General features: G+C 36.0%; 1 protein-coding gene across 1 annotated transcript in view; it reads left to right on the top strand.

The window, feature by feature from the left end:
• FBXL17 (F-box and leucine rich repeat protein 17) overlaps positions 1 to 18,197 on the top strand; it is a 296,586-nt gene that overhangs the window by 69,200 nt on the left and 209,189 nt on the right. Inside the window, exon 5 of the mRNA XM_075137474.1 lies at positions 16,287 to 16,394. Within this exon, the coding sequence (XP_074993575.1) occupies positions 16,287 to 16,394 (108 nt within the window). The remainder of the gene's footprint in view (positions 1 to 16,286; positions 16,395 to 18,197) is intronic.

Here is an 18,197-nt window from a genome sequence, read left to right on the forward strand (position 1 = left end):
GTCTATGACAAATGTTACACAGATCATCAAGGTCATTTCATAGTGAAACTGGGATATTGTTTTCATATTCTTACAGCAACAAGAGTGCTTTGAATAAACTGCATGTCCAGTTCCCTGGGGTTCTTGCAGTGCAGTGAAGCAATTAGAGAGGAAATAAAAACAGCTGCAAAATGAGGCAGTCACTTTTTTCTATTTGTGTAGGGCACATTTTCAGGCTAACAGTTCTAACTTTGGGAGAAAACAGACGTTTTAGTGACAAATCACTGTCAGGTATTAAGTCTTCCTGTCTTTCCAGTCCCTGTTAAATGACTTTACCCCAGTGTGCTGGTTTTAGTTGGGATAGAGTTAATTTTCTTCATGGTAGCTAGTATGGGGCTATGTTTTGGATTTGTCCTGCAAACAGTGTTGATAAGACAGCGATGTTTTAGTTACTGCCGAGCAGTGCTTACAGAGAGCCAAGGCCTTTTCTGCTTCTCACCCCACCCCACCAGCGAGCAGGCTGGGGGTGCACCAGAAGTTGGGAGGGGACACAGCTGGGACAGCTGACCCCAACTGACCAAAGGGATATTCCATACCATATGATGTCATGCTCAGCATATAAAACTGGGGGAAGAAGAAGGAAAGGGGGGGACGTTCGGAGTGATGGCATTTGTTTTCCCAAGTAACTGTTAACACGTGATGGAGCCCTGCTTTCCTAGAGATGGCTGAACACCTGCCTGCCAATGGGAAGTAGCGAATGAATTCCTTGTTTTGCTTTGCTTGTGTGTGCGGCTTTTGCTTTACCTATTAAACTGCCTTTATCTCAACCCACGAGTTTTCTCACTTTTACCCTTCTCAGTTTTACGATTCTCTCCCTCATCCCACTGAGGGCAATGAGCGAGTGGCTGTGTGGTGCTGAGGTGCCTACTGGGTTTAAACCACAACACCCAGTAAAGCACATTCCATGGGCCTTGGGTTAAGTATATTTGCACAGAGCACTTACTGGATCTATTTCTCACAAGAAAATTGCCACCAGACTTTGTGCATGTGGAAACAAATGTGCATCCCTTAGATAAATTCTCATGAAATTAAAACCCCTGATTGAAAACACAAAAGGTTTATTAATATAGATGCAATTCTAATTTTCATAATAGAAGTTTTTATATAGCAAGGATATTGTCCACTTCCTTCAAAAAGCAAAGTCTTTTCGTATTGCACTATTGAAAACATTTAGCCAATAGGCTTTTGATGGTGTCACATATGCTTTTTGGGGAGATACCAAATTTGGTACTCCCCCAACTATACATTTTTATTTTTGAAACAATTATTTTCTGCTGGTTACTTACAAATATATATGTCTATAGTCACTCTGACTGCTGGATGAGAGTCCCAGCCTAGTGGGTGTGGTTGGTCTTGGTTTGTTTTTGTTTTTTTTTTTTTACTTCTGCTTTTATCTTTGAAACTGATGTGCTTTCCAAAGGATTTGTCACCGTGAACTGGAGGACTATTTGATGTTTTAAGTCATTGAGAAGAATAAAGAAGAGGAAAAACCACTAAGCAAATCTGCTGGCAGTCATGACTACAGTTGAGTTACGTTTTTGTGCTCTGATTACTATGCTGCTGTTTCAGCAGGATGGCTATTAGATTACAACACTGTTCCAAAATTTTACTATGTAGTAATATTCATTGAGTTTTGCCAAGTAGTCCAGACTCCTTGGAATTTCTCGTTAATCTCAAGGTTCCTAAAGTCCATGAGACTTGGCTGATTATTTTAACTAGTGTAAGGAATATATGGAAACATGGAAGAGACACCTGTTGTGTCAGGGAGTCCCATTGCTTGCTACCATAGCTAATCACATGATTTAGCGCTGTTCGGAAGTATATCTGTTTCAAGCCAAAAAAAAGTTACATTGCTTGCAGTATTAATACTGGGAATTTGAAATGCTGTGAAATTTGAATTCCTAGTCTGTCTTTGTTACCAGTCTTTCCACATAAGATTTGGGTTATAGTTGTCCTTAGCTAAGATAATTTTTCCTTATGTTCTTACCTCCTGGTGTATCTGAGACATCAGATCCTGGCGTTATCTTTTATAAACTCTGTGTTCTTTTGAAGTGTCTCATTTGCTTCCATTCCATGATTTTGGTACTTCTTTTCTACATTTGTCTCGTCTGAATATAAGTGAACAGAATTGCAAAGAACTTCTTTTACATACTTTTACTGAATGCATTGCAGAATTGTGTTCCTTCTCTCTTCTAGGAAAACCTTGCCTGATACATTATAGGGCAGTTTTGTCTTTTGCATGGCTGCATCTAACTGGTGCTTGTAGTACTAATCTGTAACCAGGCAGTATACCCAGTGTTTTCTCCACTGATGTGCTTCTAGCTGATAAGATCTGAGTTTGTAACAGAAGTTCTAGTGACTTTGTACATAACGCTCTTCAGTTTCATCCTGTTTGCTTTACTGCAGTCTTCAGACTCATCCAGTTCTTCATGAACAGATGTGTTATTCTCATCTGAGTTGGTTATACTCCCAACTTCACCAGTAAAGTTCATTGCATTCTGCTTTTGGGGGATTGCATATTCTTATTAATAAAACTATTTAATACCTATTTCAAGATTGTTCTGTTACAAACTCTGCTTTTAACTGTTCACCCCACCCAGCTCAATTATTCTTCTTTCAATCCAGTTGATTGCTATCTCCATCTTAGCCAGTTCCTTTCTTTTCTTTTAATTCTTATATTGATTTCCTCCTTCCTCAGTTTAATAACTTATTTTGTGATATTCTGTGAAGGGCATTACTCATATAAATTGTTGTTGCTGCATTTTCTTCATCCAAGAAAACTCCCCCAAACAGTTGTAAAAAATACAGATGCTAAGTTGACAGTAGCCTACTTCAGGTACGAAGTGTGGTTTAGATTTTTCATGTACCTCTGCATCCTTTTTCTTTCCTTAAAATTTATTCTGGTAGTTGTTTGAATAAATTATACAAAGGAGGTCAGAAGAAGAGGAATTGAATTAATGAGTTTGCAGAGCAAAATGATCTTTCAAGGTGATGAGACTAAGACAGGTAAGGGTCTAACTATCCAAGGATAAAGGAACAAGGTAGGAGATGATTTTTATGATTGTCCAGGTGTTCATTCTGTTCTTTCGGAAGAAAGAGGTTGCAAAGGAGAGCCTGAAGAGGCCTGAGCCCTCATTTATATTCTGCTGGTTCTGCAGATGTATGAGGATGGGAGAGTGTGTTGGGGATGGAGAAAGACAAGAAACAAAAATAAATTTCTAACATCTTCCCAGATATTACTTTGGGAATAAAAATAACATAATTGTTCTTCTGTTTATACTTATGGGTAGGGAGAACATCATTCTTGTTGTTTCTGTCTCTCTTGCCCTCCCACCTCCCCCCCCCCCAAAAAAAAAAAAAATGCTGATGCAGTACAACTGGAAGTCATTAAAGAGTGTACTTGGGCACTACTGATGATTATTTGAGAGCTGACCTAATTGATTACTTTGCCAGAAGCTGGAGATGTTGAAGATGCATTGATTATGCAAAGCATTGGATATTGTATAGTTTGCTGTTTTCACAAAATTGCAGCTGATTTGTGAAGGAATTCATCAAAAGATTTAAGAGGCTGGCAATAGTTTGTGTGTTTTTCAGTAAGGTAATGGCTCATCTTCCCTTGTCGATTTATATACAGCTCTGGCATAAAAAAATTACTTTCCTGCTTGTAGTTGTCGTATTTACGAATAGGGTAGGGTGGGGTAAAGGTGAAGGATGTTATATTGGCAAAGATTAGAAAGATCAGGAAAAAAAGGTGTTATTTCTTTTAAAAAATCTTGTTGACTAGCTTCACTAGAAAAAAATACTTGATATGATTTATTTTATGTATCTATTCAGAATGAGGTTTATTTCTTTGAAGTGTGTCAGTTTTGTGCTGGCTTTGGGTTTTGTTTTTGCAATTCTGTTCACTCATATTCAGATGAGACAAATGTAGAAAAGAAGTACCAAAATCATGGAATGGAATGGAATGGAAGCAAATGAGACACTTCAAAAGAGCACAGTTTATAAAATATAACGCCAGGATTTGATGTCTCACCTGAGATACACCAGGAGGTAAGAACATAAGGAAAAATTATCTTAGCTAAGGACAACTATAACCACAAATCTTACGTGGAAAGACTGGTAACAAAGACAGACTAGGAATTCAAATAAAGTTTCAAATTTCACAGCATTTCAGCTTCCCAGTTTTGTTTTGGTTGTTTGGGGTTTTTTTCTGCTTTTTTTAAACCTTTTACTTTCTTAAACCAAAATGAGAATTTGTGATAATACTGTGTACTGGTTTGGGCTGGGATAGAGTTAATTTTCTTTACAGTAGCTAATATGGGGCTATGCTTTGGATGTTTTGCTGAAAACAGTGTTTATAACACAGCGATGTTTTGGTTACTGCTGAGCAGTGCTTATAGAAAGCCAAGGCCTTTTCTGCTTCTCACACCACCCCACCAGCGAGTAGGCTGGGGGTGCACAGGAAGTTGGAAGGGGACAAGGCTGGGACAGCTGACCCCAACTGACCAAAGGGATATTCCATACCATATGACGTCGTGCTCAGTAATAAAACTAGGGGGGAAAGGAGGTTGGCCAGGCTACCATTGCTCGGGGACTGGCTAGGCATTGTTTGGTTGGTCGTGAGCAATTGTTTTGGGGTTTTTTGCATCTTTTGTTGTTCTTGGTTGGGATTTTTTCCCTCTTTACTGTTTTGTTTTGTTTTCTTTTTCTTTTTTTTTTTTTTTTTTTTTTTGTTTAAGAGGGTGAGAGATTGAGTGAGTGGCTGTGTGGTGCTTAGCTGACTACCAGGATTAAACTAACACATACTGACTTAGTAATTTTAGTAAAGTTGAAGAACTTTCAAAATTTTTTTTTTTCTTCTTTCCTGCTTGCCAGTTTCTTTCTTTTGTTTTGTTTTGATTTTTTTCCCTTTCCTTCTCTGTGATGGCCTAGAGACTAGCAGCAGTTGTGATCTCTATTTTCTGAATGTGCTGAACTCTGGGAAGAGCAAGCAGGTGCTTCTTTTTCTTTTCTTTTGTCCTTCTAAAACTGAATTGCTGAACTTCAGCACCCTCTTGTGCTGGTCCTGCCTTTATTACACAGCATGCAGGGCTTCACACAAGCCTTTCAATCGTCGGATTGTGGACCTGTGTGATGACAGGTTCTCCTGTTTTAGCCTCTCTGCGTGGAGGTCTGGTTCTGCACTAAGCTTAAGGATTGTAGCCTGCTTCCAATCATACTAATATAGCAGTCCCACTTGCATTTCTCATCAGCAAGATGCTGTTCTTGAATGCATGTATGCAGTGATAGATTGAAATAATCTGAACTGGTCTTTCGTATGCCTTTAGACAACATGCAAGGATAAAAAAGCAAATCTAACTCATGTTCACATTCACATCATATCACCTACTTGCTTCTAATACCTTTTGTAATGTCTCAGCCATAATTTTCTGGGCCTGTTTCAAGTTCTGCCTCGATATGATGACAGAGAGGAATATGATGACAGAGAGAAGCATCCTTAACTTCTAGTTTCTGTATCTGTGTGCTTCTCTTGGAGCTGTAGATTCCCACTCCTTCACTCTCTACTGTGTCAGTGAAGGCCCTTATGAGATGATTTGTCTTCCTATTTTAGTCTTTGGCCTTGGAAATGTAAAGTTGTTTAATCCAGATGACAAAAAGGCAAATGGCTATCATTAATATGTTTAAGTGCCTCCCTGACTATATTTTATTTGTGCTTATTGTTACGTATTCTTAGTTTCTTTGGCCATCTGCATCCAGACAGCCTCTTCAGACTTAGCTCCGATACATCAAAATCAGTGATGTAAATGATACCAGCCAGGTAGACTACTGTACATATGATTTTCTTACCACCGATGACTTCCCTGTTTGTCCAGCTTTCAGAAAGGAAAAGATCAAGACTGCTTTAAATATTTTGAGGACAAATAAAGCAAAACAAAAATCCCACTATTTTGTGTTTTGAAAAACTACTTGGTGCACAGGTCTGTTTAAAAAAAAAAAAAATCAACTCAAATAAGTCTGTTATGAAGAATTTGAATAGACTATCTGTTGCCAGCTATAAACACCTTTCTTTAATGTTTTTTGGAGGTAATTGGTTTTCCTTGCTATTGTGATTAGGACAAAGCAAAGTTTTTGTTTAGTTTGGGGTTTTTTAGTACAAACATTAAAAAGATACAGCTCAGTTTCTATTTTAATATTTTCGGTTAAATATTGTCTACTATTGGTAGCTGAGCAAAGAAAGATGTATAAGGAATAAAGCATAGAATATGCAGAACTTCCACTTAAGAGTTTTCATTTCTGGGCTGGAGTTGATTGTTTGCTAAAATCTATAATTTACATTTCTACTGAAGTGTATGCAAGAAGGTGTGTATGTATATGTATTCTATGTGATACCAGTTTTTATTTTAACTTTTTTGAACCAAACTGTGTTATTTGGGTCTGAGTCCTTGTGCACATGCATATTAAAGTTCTATTTCTGCTGTTTTAATTTTTTTTATTGTTGCTATGTTTGGAGGTTGCTCCTAACAGTTACTGCTCATATCAAACTGTGATTGTAATGAAGTAGTCAATCACAGTAGTGAATGCTGAAGATTACCATTTTAATGACTAATTTTCCTGCAGCTTTTCATTGTAAGCCAGTACCATTCATGTAATAACTCTCACAGGGTGTAGCATGTTTACTTCTTACCATAAAATTTCTTGGAGAACTCTGCACCAATTCATAAATGTAGGGACAAGACTGTAAAGCTGCTGTTAAGAGAATCATGATGTCCAGCCTGTTACGCTAGTGTCTTTGCTGAGCAGACCATATGTCCGCTGATTGTAGTGCTGAGTAGATCAGAAAGCATGAAAACAAACATATTTCATACAAGTGCAAAACTTAGAGAACTATATTAAATCACATCCTTTTCCTATTAGTCTTTTCATCATGTCTGATGCATTTCAAGATTGTAACTACTTCATGATTTAAAGCGGACTCCACTTCAGATTGATAGAATATGTCGATTGGTGTACTACTTGATCAGACTGCTGTAGCAGTGGTTTAAATTAAATTAGTTCTAATGCATATAGTTCACTGAGGAAAAAATTACAAAGAAAAAATCTCTTCCTATTGCTTCTAGTTATCAAGTGATTCCTTTCATTGGTAATTCTGCTGTGTGAAGATCATTTACAAATCAAACCAAAAAAACGTGTCTCACTTTCACTGATAAGCTCATGCTATACTCCTGAGTTCATCTGGACTCCTATCTGTTCTGAATACAGGTGCTTTAAAAAAATGTCTGCTCCAGTTGGATTTGGATTCTGGCTTTACCTGTTTTTAGTAGGCTAGAATAGTATGGAATATTCTAGATTTTTCATTAATGAACTTGAAGACTTCTGGTACTCAGATTGAGCAGGATGAATAAGCATTACTGCTGAATACCCAATACTCTGTCTGTTAGCCAATAATAAAGATATAATACCATGTCCATTAACCTATATTACAGGAAACTTCTTTTCCTGCACATATAATTAATCTTTTTTTCTTTTTAGAAGGACTTCTCACAGGGAGAATGTAATTTCATTTTAACACCTTACAATATGAGAAGGAAATCTGCAAGGCTGGTTAAAATTTTTAAGTTCTCTGTCCTCCCTAAGAGATGCATTAAAATAAATTCAGCCAGTATTGAGATTTGTTTTCTAACCCAGACATTTAAACCAGTTTGAAGGTAGTGGCTGTCTACGGTTATTTATTATTTCAAACCTAATATGTGTTCCAAGTGTGTTGTTTTGTTTAGTATTAATTAATTGAGGGAATAAAATAGATCAAAATAGGAAGAGCAACTCATCTGTTCTGATGGCTGTGTCATTAGTGATGAGAAGAGAATAAGACTAAGCAGTGATACTCTGTGCCACAGAAATGAAAGGAGTACTTTGTACTGCCCTTAACTGAGCTACTTAGAGTTTTGTATCTAAAAATTATGTTAGAATAATTAGGAAGAATTCGTATAGGCTTGCACTATTATCAAGATAAAACAGAAACACCTTTCTTTACAGCCAGTTGTTCAATCCTCTTAAAAACGAGGAAGAAATATTAAATCCAAATGCATTCTAAAAGGATACCCAATCAAATGATGATTCCCTTGAGTATACAATTGAGTATACTGCAAAACTGGGGTTTTTTGTTTGGTTGGTTTTTTTTCTCTACTTACAGTGTTTTGAAGTAGTTGATGTTACCAGAATGTAGTTGATGAGGCCAGCTGGTAAATATAAAATAAAATACTCCTTTCAACTCTTTACATTAGTCCTTATGCTCTTGTCTATCTTTTCCTTGTGTATCGTGGGCAGGTAGTAATACTAATTCCTGAGCTAATGTATAAGGATGAAGGAAAGGGTAGTAATGCAGTCGTCTTCACTCTTTCCCTCCTCTCAAATGTGAGGGTGGGGTAGCATGGTGTTGCACAGAGCCTTGTTAAGAGAGTACATTTTGATGAGGTCTGAGGTAGCCAGGCGTGCACAGGGCAGAAACTCCAGGCAGATGTCACATTCTCACCTCAAAATGAGACGGCCACAGGGTTAGTGCTTCACAGATACAAGGCAGCAAGCACATAAGGAGTACTGCCAGACCCAGTTCTGTATTTTGGGATGCTGATTTGGCAGCTAAGGCCTCCTCTAAGTCCATGCTTTAGTTATTGTATTGGTCTTGTGTGCTGTGAATTGTTGATTCTGATGGAATAGCTCATAATGTAAGGTTCATCTTACAATACAGGCTCTGCTTCTATATTTCATGTTTACATTTCATCTTAAATGATGAGTCCCATTTCAAGAAACAGGTTTCTGAAATAGATTAACATTTAAAAATTAGGTTGATCTTAAAATATTGTACAAGAATTTTTTTTGTTTTCCTTGTTTGTAAAAAGTCACTTAAATCAATGGATTAACAGTCATCCCTTTCAGTTAATAATGAAACAGATTTTACTGCCCTTAGTAAGCAACAGTGTTCTATTTTATGAAAGACTGCTCATTTGTTTTCTATAAAGATCTTTTTTATAATGAAAAGAAACCAATCAAAGCTTATAAACCCAGACTGTGAAAAGATTGAAGATCTAGTTTAAACTTACAAGTATATATTAAAAAATGGGATCATTTCCTTTTTAGTTAGATTGTTTCCTCCAAAGATGAAGGAATAGAAACATTTATATTTCTCTATTTTCAATGCTCATAGAAATTGGCAGTGCTTCTTAAATCTTCCCTTACTACTGCAAGTTAAAGCTGACAGTTGTTGAATTTACTTTGTGATTACGCAAATGGTTACATTTATCCAAATACGTTACTGAATGTGAAGAAATATATTGCTTGTTAAGATGAGCCTTGCCTTGCTACTGTTCACGAATGAAATTTGGGTGTCCTGAAAACTTGAGCATGATGACAGATTATCTGTGCCTTATTTTTGTCAATGTTCTGTAATTGCAATATGGGATCATGAATTAAACACATCTTTGCCAATAATAATTACTTTGTCACAGCTTTTATGACAAATATCATTTAAGTTGATGCTTGTGGAAAGCAGACAAAGTATCAGTACTATTGAATAGGGAAAGACTTTTCCAGTTTAAGTTTGAAATAACTCTTTTAAACATAAACTTCATTTTTCACCTTTTCTGCCTTTTGTTTTCTGGGGGAGGGAGAGCAAAAGAGCCCTTTATCAGGATTGGTGTGTGTTTGTAAGATATGTTTGTGCCGTATTCCCATTTAATTTAAAATGAGTTGGGTTTGTATTCATGGTCAATCAAAAGGTATAATCTATTTATAATAAATTGTATTATTAAAATAAGGTTAGGAACTGATGCTAAGGAGTGCCCTGGCATGTTTGGTAGAACCTTAGGATTAAATATGTAAGGAAATACTTTGAGTATTGCAGCCTCCTGTGGAAATGAATTTAAAAATGAAATTGAATTTGTATTTGAATTCAAAAGTCGTTAAATTAAAACCATTTGCTTCTAATTTCTTATTCATTGGACTAGGAAGGTATATGTAATCTTAAATGATGGTAAGTATATGTTTAGTTTAATAATGTAAAATTTACTACTACTTAACTTCTAGTGTAATATTGTGATCTCTGTTGGACCCCCTTTTAAAAAGTAATTTTAAAAGCGTTAGTCAAAAGAGAGACAATGTCATCTTTCCCAGTGTGGCAAAGGGGGATCATCTGATCATAATTCTTTGCAATGACTAGCCTTTATTTCCATCTTCACCCTTTGACAAAGTGCAATAAATTCAACAACTTTCACCTTGCATCACGGCAAGCTGTTGGTAGTTACATTTTAGTGTAGAGGTAGCAATGCAAATTTTAAGCTAAGCAGGAAGAACCTCTGTAAACCCACACCTGTAGCCAGTCAGGTTCTCTCAAATCTATTTAATTGCTATGATTTTTTTTTTTCAATTTATTTTTATTTAATGATATTCAGTGTCTTTCCTGCTGATAGAACAGTGGTAGCCTGGCTGCCTTTGTTTACAGTGGATACAGGTATTTCTGTATATGAGCAATCTCATTGCTTTATATTTCTTCTTTTGCATGTATTACATCCTTGTGTATGTACTTGAGCTCACCTCTAAGCCAGTGAGCTGAGTTGGTCCAGGATAAATGCCTTCCCTCTGTTTGATTTGCCTGTATTCTTCTGAAATGAATGCACTTCAGGAGTTTTGGTAAAAAGGAGTAAAACAAAGTTATGCCTGAGGTTAGCCTAACTGCACATTATGGTCAGTTATGACATGAAAGATTTCAAGGAAAACAAACCAGGGAAGTGCATATTGCTTGGGTATGTGATATAATACACAGTATTGGAGAGTCTGACCACATGCTTCACGCAGAGCAGATTTCTGAGTGTGTTATATGTGGGCCTTAGTCTGTAATATATAATAACACACAGGTAAGGCAAGAAACTTTTAGGACTGAATTAGCAGATGAGCTTTTTGTAAGCCTATCTCTTTTCAAACATAAAACTGAATTTTATTAAGTCCTCCCTGACCCCTTCCCTTCTTCCTGTGCTGCCCAAAAATAAGTATGGTTAAGCTGGTACCTGTCCAAGACAGGTAAATATTTATGGAGTAAACAATTGGAAGACAAGGGTTTTCTTCTGCCATTAGTGCTGAGTTCCACAGTGGATACTTACATGTTACATTCACGGCAGACTGACTCTTTACTTACACGAAAGCATACTTTACTCTGGCAGAGTTTATCCTGCTAGGTGTCTTTCTTCTGAGGAATATTTTACATATTTTGCAAACTTTTGTTTAAGTATTTTACATGGAAAAAATTGCACATTAAGATCTACTTACATTGCAGTGCACCTGTTTAAATAAGAGAAAGTGGTATCCATTCTGTGCTAGTTACTATTTATATTCCTGTCTCTTTTTATTTCTGTTTGAGTTTCTATAAGTTTTCATTAATTGTGAGGCTTTTTAGTTGGAATTTAAGTGTCTTGTATTGTTGTACCTCAAACTTTCTTTTTGAATTATCATCTTTGCTTCAGAGCTGTTCCTTTTTGCTCCTTCAATTATTGAATAGAATGTAAAATAAACTAATACTTATAGAATCTAATTCAGAATAGTCAAAATATTGAATTTCTGTAAAACAATACAGAACTGGAATTCATATCTAATAGGCTGCAATACATAAAAAGAAAATGATTAAACCATATCTCACTTATCATAGATCTTTTTAATAGGAGCAAAATCTGTGCCATTAGTTCCAGACCAGCATATTTCCCATTCACAATGCTTTAGTGCATAACTTATAAATCTGTCCTCATCATCCTATATTACTTTTTCAAAGCAAGACTAACATCAAGCAAGACAAGATGAATGAAAGTCAATGAAGGTCGACTACACAATCCAATTATTAAAAATTCTTGGAAGAACAGTACTGTGATCTATAAAAGAATTGGGTGTGAATTTCTGTATCTTTGTTGACAAGGATCATTTCTGTAGAACCATGGTATATTTTCTATGGTAATGTGTTTTTAGATTATGCTAGTCTAATCTGTTTGTATAGTAAATCTGGATGTCAGTTGTTTATACTCTGAAATATTTGTTAGTTTGCAGAAGCCATATTTATAATACACATTTCATGTACCTGTTCTGTCTCCTGAGTGGTGAAGAGGTGTTTGAGGAAAATGCAACATACAGTTACGTACTGCATTACGAAGAGACAGTGTTAAGATTGCATAATCATTGCATACATGCCATTGCTAATTTTCCATGCATTTTTTTCATCAGCTTATCTTTCATTCATTCTGCAGAACAGGCCATCTCTTGGGAGCATAAAACACATCCATACAATAAAAAAGGTTACAATTTCTGGCACCTGCTTATAGTAGAAATAGTGAGCTGGCCTGCATATTTGAGTTTAAATATAAAAGTTCAAATACGTATATAAGCCACCTGTGCTAGACACTGCAGATGATAAAATAGAATGAAGTCTAATTAAGCAACAGAATAGTTGTTTTCAGTCTTAGAAACTTACTTGAGCTTTAAATTTAGCTTTGTTGCTCCTATTTCAGATCTGTCTGAAACTTACCTACTTTTCTTCTCCCTTATACAAATAGGTCTAATGAAAAATAATACTTCTGCATACAAATTTTGTTTTGTTACGTTTTTTGAGCCATATATAAATAAGGATAGATAGGATTCAGTTATCAATTATTCTAACTGAAGACTAGGTAATTGTACTTGACTATAATGCTACACGTGTTTATAAATAAATTCCAAACTATTTGTCCTGGTTTCAGCTGGGATAGAGTTAAATTTCTTCCTGGTGCTGTGTTTTGGATTTAGTATGAGGAGAATGTTGATAACACACTGATGTTTTCCGTTGTTGCTGAGTAGTCTACTAGTCAAGGACATTCAGCTTAAGAAAAAACAAAACAAAACGAAACAAACGTTGGGAGGGAGCACAGCTAGGACAGCCAGCCCAGCTGGCCGACGGGGTATTCCATACCATGTGACATCATGCTCAGTATATGAATGGTAGGTGTGATCCAGGAGGTAGCGATTGCTACTTGGTTATCAGTCAGCGCGGGTGGTGAGCAATTGCATTGTGCATCACTCATTTTGTATATTCTATCATTATCGTTATTATTTTCCCTTTTCTGTTCTATTAAAATGACTTCATCTCAACCCAAGTGAGTTTTTTCTCACTCTTACCCTTCCGATTCTCTCCCCGTCCCACCGGGAGGTGGGGGGAGTGAGTGAGCGGCTACATGGGGTTTGGCTGCCTGCCAGGTTAAACCACGACACTATTACATGTTCTTAGTCTCCCCCACCCCTGCAAAAAGGAGAATAAAAAGACCTAATATAAATTTTATTTTTCACCCTTTCATCAGATATTTAGTTTACATTTGATCTCATATTTCTATACATAGTATCTTATATTCATTTTATGAGAAGCCATTCTTGTGAGATTGCACGTATGTGTGTATATATGTATATATAGAAATATATATTTTTTTTTTTTCCTTCCTAACTAATACAATCACAGGAGAGTGTGGTCATGGGTTAAGAGTAGCTAACCAAACAGAATATCAAGTGACCTTCATTACAGGCTGTCTGTGTGGGAATCATGTTATTAAAATATCAGTTACTATTCCTAAACACTGGTATAGTAAAGAATGCTGACTGTGAGATTACAGTTGCTGATTGAGAAGATTTTTACAATGTTTCCCAGCTTCTGCAGGTGGTGGAGTTTTGTTGGCTGACAGCAAAGGATGGGATGTGTTATTGAACTGAGCTTCAAGACAGTAGCAGGTTCAATGCACTGCTATTTTATTTATAAGTCAAGATTTAAGAACGGAAGTTGCTGTTTGCAGTAGCAAAATGCCTGTCTAAAGTGGTAATTTCTTCAACAGTAATTGTAAAGCATATTCAAGTAATGTCACACTACTTTTGACAGATTGTAAATAATTTTTCTAAACCTGGAAAATCATGAGGCTTGCATGGCATACAGAGGAAATAAAGAATCTTTTTCTGACTAACTATATACTGCATGTATAAGAGCACTGAAAAGGTTCACTGCTAATCTGTAAACTATTTAATATTTATAGTCATAATGTACTGTTATTAACTTTTAGCAAACTTTTTTTAGAATGCAGAAAATTCCACAGTATGAACAGAAGATAAAATTTTAAGACATAGTAATGTTATTATTTGCATTCAAAATATCATTTTTTTTAAAGTCTTCATGCACCCAAATGTCAGCTATATGTAAGAAATTATTTGGTTTTTTAAAGTTTTAAACTCTGTAATGAATTTGTGGTGTTAGACATTTATGCTATTGATTTTTCATTACTATGTTTTCTTGCTAGCTAGGGAAAACCTGTCTGCAACAGCGAATCATACTGTAATCCTCTGTAGAGAGAGGAGGATAAGACTGTAACAGGGTCCTTCTCGTAGATCGTTAGCTGAAACAGAGGGTTTAGTTTATCTTCTCCAGAGAAGATAAACTTTTTTTTTCCCCTGCCCTCCCCCCTACTGTGGTTCTGGTAGAATGCTAAGTAGTGCAAATCTGTAAAATCTTTGACTTCTCACAGTATTTGTCAAAGATTTTTAGTAGTCAGTATCTTAAAATTCCCAAATGTTGTGGCTGTCCTCAGCTAAGAGGAGTGTGCAAAAACAAAAATGTAAGATCAAATACAATCAAGGAAGAAATTTCTTACTACACTGGTTTTTTTTGTTCAGGTAGGGAGGCCTGAAAACATGGGTCTGTGCAGACACGACATGATCACCCAATTTGTGATTGAATCTGTTTAGGTGACCCTTTTTCTCTTCCTTTTGTCCTGTTTTCAGTTTCATTGGCTTCTAAATACACAGTCCCAAAAGGCTTGCCCTTTACTTTTATTTGGCAGATATGCAACAATAAAAATATTTGCTCACTGAGAAATCGTTGTTTTGAGAAAGCTGCATTAGACTTAGAACCGTATTCAGTAACCCCAAACCAATACAGCTTATATGTGGTGGTGTACCTATAATCTTGTTGGCCTCCCTTATCTCTGGGCTCTCTTTTCAGAAATTGTTTTGTCACAATCTTCACCAAGGTCACCATATGCTGCCAGTGTGCAGTTAAGTGGCGTGTTAGTCAGGCAAGTTGGAACTGTGGATAAAGGTGATCCACAACACAGCCGGAATAATGTTCCTATGTATGTATTCACCTGAGGCTCAGTTGTGGACTAGATATTTCAAAACTTGTTTTGCTTCTGAGTTCTGTGATAACAAGAAGACATCCTTACTAACCCCTTGGCAAGCAGGATTTATGATTCCAGACGTAGTGAGACATTCCTGAGCAGTTTGGCTAGAATATACAGGTTTTGTCCCAAAATCAATATAGAGTTTTGCATTACTGTCATTTGCACTGGGAATGTATACTTCTCAGGGAAAAAAAAGAAGCTTGTTTAAAGGAAGATATGCAGGTGTCCTAAGTGTACCCATGTCAATATTACATTCTTCACAAAGTTCACAAAATGTTGTCCTTTTGAATATTTAGTCTATATACAAAGCATTACATTTATGCAATGGATTGTGTTTCATAGTCATTAAATTTTCTTAGACAAGCTTAATTATAAAGAAAAAAATAGTTGTAGAAATAAATAAATAACAATAATAAACTAGGTAATATCTCCATTCAACTGATAACTGACACAATGGTATATTACCATGAGATACAAGTCTGATGTGGGAAGCAGATGTGATGTTATCTTCAAGTGAAAATCATCAATTCCTTTGTTTTAGTAAAAATGCTTAGAAAAGAAGTATAAACTTAAGATATCACACAAGTCAAATTCTGTGCAGAGTCAATTATGAGTATAGCATGAGTCTGCAGGATGGCAATAACATAAATTTGTTAGTATTTTCATGTTTGTCTGTAGTTCATGAGAATAGTGGATAGAATGGTCTCTTGGGTTATTTGCAGGTAAACAGGATGACAATAATATTTGGATTTGTGGCGATCATTCTCTCTTTTCTTCCATTTCTTCTCCTCCTCCTCCAAGAAGATGATCCCCCTCTGCCAAAGATTATCTTTTTTCTTCCTTCTCATGCACATATATAGATGTGTGTGCATACCTGATGTTTTCTCTCAAACTCTTGAAATAAGTAATAGAAGTGATAATAAAAATATTAATGAGCAGCTTGCCAATGTTACAGAGCAACTGGTTAGACTGTATTAAGTATGTGTTCATATCACCTGTTCAACTATTACCTGTATATCTTTTCTGTAGGTGACAGATCAGTCAGTGAAAGCTTTTGCTGAACATTGTCCTGAGCTGCAGTATGTTGGTTTTATGGGCTGCTCCGTTACATCAAAAGGAGTCATTCACCTCACCAATGTAAGTATCGTAACTACTTTTAGTTAGTCATTAGTACGTTTGACTATTGCCAAACCATAGCTATCAGCCAGGATAAGTTTATATATATGATGAACAACGCTGTCACGGATAGAAACCCGACAAGATAAATGAACTTTGAATTATTTGAGCAGACACATTCAGATTTCCCTGTGTAAAAACACTAGCAAAAACATATTCAAGGGATGTTACTTTTTCTTGGAAATAATAATACTATTCAGGTCAAAAGTCTTTAAAATGCCTAGTTACACTAGATTCCATTGCAAGCAAAACAAAATACCGTAATTGGAAGTGCAAGAGATTTAGACAGACCCCTTATTGCAACAGTGTATCCCCTATGCACATACTTTTTTTATATATCCATCTTTGTATTTTAACATAGGTAGTGTGACAAATATATTTTATTTCCTTTCCTTTTTCTTTTATGTAAGAGGAGTGATGTGTGGGAGAACTAACTTGAGTGAACCTGCAGAAAATAATGGAAGTGGTGAATAAAATGAATGACTTGAATGAGGTGGGCAAACAGCATTTGTTAAAATTCATAACTGAAACTAAATTCAGGGATCATGCAAACATCAGGGAGAAGAGAGGAAAAATGCATCTGGAATAGATAAATTAGTATTTATAGCTAAGAATTTCAAAAAAAGTTCAAATGGGAAAATGGAACTTATAACTGGTAAAGATGACTGTAGAAATGAGTATTGAATATGAAAAGTTCTGGTGAACATAAAAATGGTTAAAGAGATTTTGAAGTAGCAAGTGGAGAGCATATTTAATGAAAACAGAACTTGCCTGAAGAAAATACAGTTTTTTTGATGCAGCTGTGGAGCCCTCTTGTTACACAGAACCATTCAGCATATCTGTAAAATATTTTCATCAGTTTAGGGCAGCTCAGTACCTGAAGATACAGAAGAACTGAAAACATTTTGGAACACATGCAAAAAGAAATAAACCAGAGAAATTAATTTGCATGGTAAAGTTACAGCACCTGAAAGGATGCAATTTGCAAAGGACTCTGTGTATATTGAAATGATGTGTAAAAGGGGCATGTGGGAGAAAGAAATACTGCAATAATTTTCATGTCCTATGAAAACTATGTATGTATAACTATAAGTTATATTAATGTACACAACATAAATATAGGAGGTACATAATTTCGAAATCTGACATAGACAGGTTATGTAGTCCAAGGCTTTGTGGGAAATTTGCACACAGATCGCTTTTCAGGTACATGCTTTGGTTACTGCATTATTCTGGCCTAGATTTATTGAGTAATAGATGTCTTATCTTTCAACCAAGTGACTTTATAATCCTATGTATTTGATTAAAGAAAAGTCAAGATCTTGATTTTTCTTATTAACATTTAGTTCTGATTTTCATGTGGTTTAATAATAAAAAATTATTAGAAATCCTGATTTGCATAGGAGTGACACTGTTGTACATAGTTCTTCAGAAAATACCTAGGACGCTGCTTTGTCACAAACTTGGAAAAAGTCATATGGTGGTAATTGGTGCACATGCTTTTTGTTGAGACTTGAGACTTGGGGATTCCAGTTTCCTTCCTGCAAGCTGTATCTGTAGAAACTTTCTGTAGGCTCTTAATCCTGCAAAGACAGTGATGTGATAACACTGAACATAAGGGGTTGTTCTGCATGGAGAAGAGAAGGCTCCAGGGACACCTTATTGCAGCCTTTCAATACTTAATAGGGTCTTATAAGAAACATGGGGTTGGGCTCTTTAGCAGGGCCTGTAGCGACAGCACAAGGGGGAATAGTTTTAAACTGG

The sequence above is a fragment of the Calonectris borealis genome, chromosome Z (assembly GCF_964195595.1).
Source record: "Calonectris borealis chromosome Z, bCalBor7.hap1.2, whole genome shotgun sequence".
In the NCBI taxonomy this organism is placed as follows: Eukaryota; Metazoa; Chordata; class Aves; order Procellariiformes; family Procellariidae; genus Calonectris; species Calonectris borealis.